Source organism: Corvus brachyrhynchos, unplaced genomic scaffold (genome assembly GCF_000691975.1).
Source record: "Corvus brachyrhynchos isolate BGI_N302 unplaced genomic scaffold, ASM69197v1 scaffold45, whole genome shotgun sequence".
Taxonomy (NCBI): domain Eukaryota; kingdom Metazoa; phylum Chordata; class Aves; order Passeriformes; family Corvidae; genus Corvus; species Corvus brachyrhynchos.
The window spans coordinates 1,226,011-1,233,424 of NW_008238361.1; the positions used below are offsets into that span (position 1 = coordinate 1,226,011).

General features: G+C 54.5%; 1 protein-coding gene across 1 annotated transcript in view; it reads right to left on the reverse strand.

Annotated features, from left to right (window-relative positions):
* The window catches only part of FMNL2 (formin like 2), a 51,435-nt gene extending 45,248 nt beyond the window's left edge, over positions 1–6,187 (reverse strand). Inside the window, exons 1-2 of the mRNA XM_017736019.1 lie at positions 6,142–6,187; positions 2,998–3,185 (exon numbers count right to left, since the gene is read on the reverse strand). Coding sequence (XP_017591508.1) covers positions 2,998–3,185; positions 6,142–6,187 — 234 coding nt within the window. The remainder of the gene's footprint in view (positions 1–2,997; positions 3,186–6,141) is intronic.
* Positions 6,188–7,414: the final 1,227 nt, after the last annotated feature.

Below are 7,414 nucleotides of genomic sequence, written 5' to 3' on the forward strand. Positions count from 1 at the left end.
GAAAGGGAGAGCTCTACAAACACCTCAGGAGGAGATTTTGGGTGCAAACCTCACAACTTTCCTGTGGGTCTCTTCATCCCTTACTCCCACACCTGCCGTGTGTCCCAAGGCGAGGCCACCATTTGCCATTAGAGGGCAATGAAGAACTTTGCAGGATGTCCCCAAGCCCTTCCCTCCACATCCATGTCCCTCTGCAGCACCTCCTGGCACCCAGCTGGCCACAGGCCTCGAGGACACCAAAAGAGCCCTCAAGGATCCCATTTCCTGGATTTCCACACATCCTCATCGCTGCCTGGATCATTCCCAACACCAACCCCTCAGATGGCCACCATGACGTTTTTCACAGTGGCCAACAGATTTCCTGGCTTTCCTCTTTTCCTCCTTCTTGTACCTTATCCAGAGAGGTCAGAGCAAGCCCTGAGGACAACACTGAGATGATTGGGAAGGTTTATAGACAAAGGAAGAGAAAATTCCACATGGGATGAGACCTCCACAACCAGCCCAGCAGCCCTTACAGTGATTCAAACAATGCACATAATCCTATTCATGGCAGATTATTATTCATTATTATTATTATTATTAATTACTATTGTCATCATCATCATGAAACCGGTTCCCCACTTTTGTTAATCTCATTTTTTGCAAAAGGGAGAGTTCCCTTTGGGGGATTAACTCCTAATATTCTCCCAATATTCCACAGATAAATATCCAGGAACCACTGCACAGACTGTTTAGAAAACACCATTTCTGGACACTTTTTCCTTTCAGATCTAAGATGAGAAGCAGCACAGGAGAGAAGGAGTTCATTTCCTCATTGATTTACAAGCAACACCAGGTGAAAATGGTGTAGTGGGTGAAACCAAGGGAAAACAGCAGTCAAAATCTGTATCCGTAATAAAAACATCCTGCACAACCCCTGCTCCTGGAAGGGCTCTCATCCCTGTAATTCCAGGGACAGATATAAATATTTCACACCCCATATGCTGCGTTTGGGGCTTTTAGTGGCACCTGCTCACACTGCTCTGATTGAGGGGGGACATCAGGGAGCTGTGACAGACCCCAGCCCCTGCTCCCTGCCCAGCGTGTCCCATGGGATGGCTGGACATGGGAAAGGTGGCACTTGGTCACCTCCTGCTCCTGTAACTGGCCCCACAGTGCTGGTTACATCAGCCCTGCGCTGCTTCCCTGCCTTTCCAGAGGATGGGAAGGGCCTCATCCCAGGGAAGGGACTCATCCCAGCCCGGGGGTGGACTCGGAGTTGTGCAAGGAGCTGTTAAGAGCCACGATTACTCCAGATTGCAAATTTCCTTCCCATCTGCTCATCCCTCCTATCCCACCCCAGAGCTCGGGAGTGAATCAGCAGCAGCTGCAAAGGGTGGATCAGCTCCGAGGTGGGAATTTGCACATCCAGGCTGGGATCAAACGGCTTCTGCCTGTCCCGCTGCCAACCGGGAATCCAGCACGGAGCTCAAACCTCTGCAGGACGCTCTGGGAACACCCGTGACACCAATCATGGATTAGGCTGGGAGGGACCCTAAAGCCCATCCCAGTTCCACCCCCTGCCATGGGCAGGGACACCTCCCACTGTCCCAGGCTGCTCCAAGCCCTGTCCAGCCTGGCCTTGGACACTTCCAGGGATGGGGAATTCACAATCCCTCGCAGCAGTTCCTGCAATTTTTGAGTGTCTCACTAAATGGAGTCTTTAAATAGCTCAAGCTTTGCATTCTCTGCACAGGAAACTCATGGGGAAAAAAGCAATTCTTTATTAAGCTTTACTTTAAGGTACCTGTGCAATAGATTTAAACTGCCAGAGGGCAGGATTAGATGGGATATTGGGAAGGAATTCTTCCCTGTGAGAGTGGGGAGGCCCTTGGATGGAATTCCCAGAGAAGCTGTGGTTGCCCCTGGATCCCTGGAAGTGTCCAAGGCCAGGCTGGATAAGGCTGGGAGCAATCTGGGACAGTGGAAGCGTCCCTGGGGTTGGCACTGGGTGGGCTTTAAGGTCCCTCCCAACCCAAACCAGTCTGGATTCCATGATTGGATCAGACACCACCCCCCCCGTAACAGCTGAATAGGAAGTGTCCCATAAATGTCTTTATCCCAATGTCCCTGAGCTCCCAGCACGGCTGCACCTCCTGCCAAACTCTCATCCTGGTTCTGCTGAGTTTACATCCCAAGGGAACATCCCACTTTCCCAGTGCTGGATCAGTTATTTTCATTAGCCATTACTGCTGAAGTCCATGGCAGTCCCAGTTTTGCTGCTGGCTCCCAAATTCAAATCCCACCTTTGGCGCATTTCGTTTTCCCCCAAAACGCCTTTCCTGTTTATCCATCGCATCCTGTTAGTCGCTGCACAGCTCACGAGGAGATGCCTCAGCATCTGGCACTGCCTGATCCGAGGCTGCTCCCAGCCCCTGGGGGTGAACAGGAGTTCAGGCTGCAGCAGCAGCCGCCTGGCCCTGGAGGTGCCAGCTCCAGCCGTCACCACGGAGCGTGATGTGGGCAGCCAAACACTCCCTGGGTTGAGATCATTTGCTCAGGACACACAGGGCAAGACTCTGAGGTCAGGCCGAGCCTGTGCAGGGCAAAATCAGCAGCGTTCAGCAGCCAGAGGGAATCCAGGATGGAAACATCAGAGGGGAAAGGGATATCCCTCTGTGAGGTGGGAATTTCAACAGCCAGGCTGGGACCAAACAGCTTCTGCCTGTCCTACTGCCAACACAGCCTCCAGCACGGAGCTCACACCTCTCTGGGACACTTGGAGAAACATCTGTGACACAAATCATGGAATGACAGAATCCCAGATGGATCAGGTTGGCCGCAGGTATTACTGCAAGGCCTCTAGGAGTGGTCACCAACAACGGAGCAAAAGCCAAAGGAATGAGTGTTGGAAACTCCTGGGAACAGGCGCCTGCAAGGTCTTGCTCAGCCCAGGGACGCTGTGGATGGAGCAGCTGGAAAGAGGCACCTCCCAAAGGCTCTCCCGAGGCTCCTTACCTGGTCACAGATGAGCTCCCACTTCTTCTCGTTGTCATACTGCCGCAGGAGCCGGGCTTTGTCGGGAGGCAGGTTCATGGCATTCTGTGGAGAGACAGGAATATTGTGAGGGATCAACCAGGGCCAAATCCAGCTGGGGCAAACCAAGGCAGCGTGGCTGCGGTTGTTGAATTGTTTCACGTGAATTCCTGATGCCAGGGTTGCTCAGGAACGTTCCCTCTCCCTGTTGGTTTTGGCCCCAAAAGCGCCGCTGAATAAACGAGGCACCCACGGGCAGGGCTGGGCCACGCTGGGACATACGAGGTGAGACTGAGGGCCAGCCCTGAGCTCCAGGTTCTGGGCTTTTAGGAAAAGATTCCTCTCTGTGAGGGTGGGGAGGCCCTGGCACGGCTTCCCAGAGAAGCTGTGGCTGCCCCTGGATCCCTGGAAGCATCCAAGGCCAGGCTGGATAAGGCTTGGAGCCGCCTGGGATAGTGGAAGGTGTCCCTGCCCATGGAATGAGATGAGCTTTATAAGGCTCCTTCCAACCCAAACTACTTTGGGATTCTGTGACCAGCCACCTCCATCCAGTGAAGAGGACAGGATTCCCTGAGCTGCCACAGCACAGGAGCCACTTGGTGCCCCAGACAGGTCCTGTTCCCTTCCCCTGAGGGAACATTCCAAAGGGAAACACCCCCCACTGTGGGCTGGGGCTGCAGGACAGTCCTCTCCCAACAGGATCGTGAAAGGCCACTTCATTTTAACTCCAACAGCTAGCCAGGTTGGAAACGCCACCACATGCCACCTTATCTGGATGACACAGATCCCGGAGTCAGGATTGCTGCTGCCCAACCCCCCGAGATAACAATCCCAGCCTGTGAGTGACAGGAGTCAGGAGGAAGGGGAGAGGCAGCAATTATTTGATCCCTATCGTTCCTGGCTCCTTTGATGTGAGATCCCCTTCCAGGACAGCTCTCTGGGAAGGGCTGTGCAGGCCACTGGCTCCCAAGGCAGCATTCCCAAGAGCCCTGTCCTGGAATGTGCAGCACACCTGTTGTGCTTGTGCTCCTGGAGAACCCAGAACACTGGATGGAACCCAGGACACCTGGATGGAACCCAGGAACACGCGGATGGAACCCAGGAACACCTGGAGAGCTCTGCAAACACCATGCCTGGAGAGGATCCCCATCAGCCCAGTCGAGCACAGCAAGGCCAAGTGGTGGGTGGAAAATCTGTTGAGCACCTCTTGGGCTCCAGCAGCTCCTGGACTCCAGCTGGAATTCCCAGACTGGCCCCAGTTAACCCAGTTAACCACAGGCCTCTGGCAGTCCATGCCCGGTGGGGAAGAGCCGGCCAGTCCCAGCGGCACCGGACACAACAATAAATCAGAATGAGTAAATCGGAGTTTCGGACTCAAATCCCACTCCAGGAGCAGCTTCCCAAGGCTTCAATGGGCAGCCTCCAGCTTTATTCCAGCAGGCTGTCCTGGGGATCCCTGGAACCATCCCAGACCCACACTCTGCCCAGACCTCCTCCATTTCCTCGCACAAACCCCATCCCAGGGAAGGGAAGAGGAGGGATGCGGACAGGGAGCACCCGTTGGGATCAGCCATCCAGGACACCTCACTGGCACCTGGAAAATGGGAATTTAAGGAAGTTCCTGGCAGGATCCCAGGTGCCAAGGGTGAGTCAGTGCCAGGGGATGATGTAGGTAGTGCTGACCGCACTGATGGGCACCAGGACAACCAGGAGCGCCTTGGGAATGAGGGACAGCTGAGGATTTGCTCCTCTGCCCTCCCTCCATCCCAGCCCAGGAGTGTCCCCGCTCCTGGGGATCCCCTCCACGCCTCCTGCTCCCATGGCTGCTCTGCCCAGAGCTTGTTTTCCATCAGATAACAATGACTCTTTCCTCTGCTCATCTCTGCTGTCATGCTGGCAGTATTTATAGGCTCTGATCATATCTGTGCTCGCTTCTCCTCTCAGTCTCTCACCAGGCACCTTATCAGCTCTGTTATCATTTCATGCACTTCTTGGTATTTTTCCTGAGGGTTCTTCCAGCACCATTCCTTACTCCTGAGCCATATTTCACAGCTCTCAGCTGGAGGAAAAGCTCCAGTGTTTACCTGCAATGCAGCCCTTGTCAAGCTCTGATCTCCTTAGAGCTAATCAGCTTACGCACCCCGGCTGGCACCGGGACAGGAAACCTGCCTGGAAACCTCGGCAGCACTCGGCCGTGGCAGGGGGTCAGCAGGGATGAGAGCTGGAACGGGGAAAACAAGAGCCAGGCAGCAGGCTCCAGTGATCTCATTCCCAAATGAAGCCATCTGAGCTCACTCTGCTACGGGAAGTGCTTTGCTTTGCTCCTCACAACCACTTTGTGTCCCTCAACAGCTCACTCCAGACATTCCTGCCCTCTCCCACAGGGAAAACCCTCTCTGGACACGGTGTGCAGCCAGGCTCAGCTCCCTGTGTGGAAGCTGAGGGTGAACTGCACCTGCTCGCTTCCCAGAAAGAGATTTAAAGCATGACCATGGTATGGACAGGACCAGGGCTCACCCCAGAGTCCCTCCAGTCCTTGGCTTGATCTCTGCTGGAGGGAACTGGGAAGGAAAGAACCACCTTGGTTACCTGCACAGCCTAAGGGAGGTTCAGATCTGTCAGAGTGTCCGAAGGGGGGACCAGGAAGGGTCTGGAAGGGACAGATGAGCATTTGAGGTCTGGGGTGGGGGGGGTTCTTCCTTATTTCATTGAGTTTCCCTGGATCTGGGGGGGGGTTTATCCCTTTTTTTCTTCAGCTTCCCTGGAGGGGCCACACGAGGAGCAGCTGAGGGCACTTGGTTTGCTGGAGGAGACTGAGGGGAGACTCATCCCACTCTGGAGCCTCATCCCAAGGGACAGCTCCGATCTCTGCTCTCTGTGATCAGGGACGGAACCCGAGGAACGGCCAGAGCTGTGCCACGGAATTTTAGGTTGGATCTCAGGGAAAGGTTCTTCCCCCAGAGGGTGCTGGGGAATGATCACATTCCCAAGACTGCCAGAGCTCCAGGAGCATTGGGACACCGCTCCCAGGGATGCCCAGGGTGTGATTACTGGGGGTCTGTGCAGGGCCAGGGGCTGGATCCATGATCCTTCCCACTCAGGATATTCCAGGATTCTACACCATACCTTTGCTGAAACCTGGACTAAGGATTTCCTTACTCTCAACAGACATTCCCTGCTGGAAAATCGCTTCCTAATCCATGATATTTTTACTCACATGGGAAGCAATAGATTTTTTTTAACATCTCTGCATGGCACTACCCCAAGTGGCTCCTGATATCCAAGTGCACTGCTCTCAAGTCCATAACTCCAGCCATAGCAGCAGGATCTGAGGCAGCAGCTACTGAACTGGCTCCGGGAGCTTTGCTGCAGTCACACCCAACCAGACACATTCAGTGTCTGGATTTCTTATTCCCTGTGGATCCCTGGAATGACTCACCAACGTCTCCTGGCCACTTCCAGCTCTTACAACCGTGGGCTTCACACATCCCAGTGTTCTCTAGTTAATGGCAGGTCTACCTCCTGTGGTTTCCCTTCCCATCTTTTCCCAATGAGAGCTCTGAAGGCTTCTGACAGCAGAACTATTCCCTCCCTAAAACAATCCAAACTCCTGCTGCGGCCAGCAGGGATGGCCCCACTCTCTCCTCTCCTGCCTGTGTCCCCAGTGTCACCACCCACTTGTGCAGCTGGGACCCTTTGCCAGCAGAGCAGATTTCCATCAGCTCAGGAAGAGCTACACCTTTAACCGAATCCCCAGCCTGCATTAGGATCCCATAAAACCCATTCCTGAGAGCGGGAACTGCAGCTGAAGCAGCTTCATCTCGTGCCCCACAGCTCTGCATCCTCACTCCCACTTCCATCCTCATCCCTATCCCTGGCTCCTGGCTCCAGGGATGGCTCCTACCAAACACAATCCAGATTAAAAAGAACCATTTTTGGCCGAACTGTTCTGCCCCCCTGGCCGAGCAGCCGAGCCCAGGTGAGCTCCGCAGCTTCGCTCCGCTCCTTCCTCCCACAGCCCCAGGAAATCAGTCCCACCTTCCTCACTTGCAACTTTCCACTACCTCACGGTGCTTCCAGGCCTGGGGAGGGAGCAAAGCCAAGCTCCGGCACGTTATCCTGCCTGGAGAGGCCGTAGGAAACCGGAGCCCTCGGCTTCCGACTCCTCAGCAACACCTCCCAACACAAACCTGGAGTGACTGCAGCTGGATCCTGCACAGCCTCCTGCTGTCTGCAAGGGCTCCTGTCCAACCCCATCCCGGCTCCAAGAACACGGGACTTCGCTTTCCCCCCCAAATTCCAAAGTTATTCATGTCTGCTGCTACGTGCCAAACCATCTAGGTAAGGTTTCCATTCCGTTTGCTCTGGGTTGGCAGGATAAAGCTGGGCCTTAAATTAA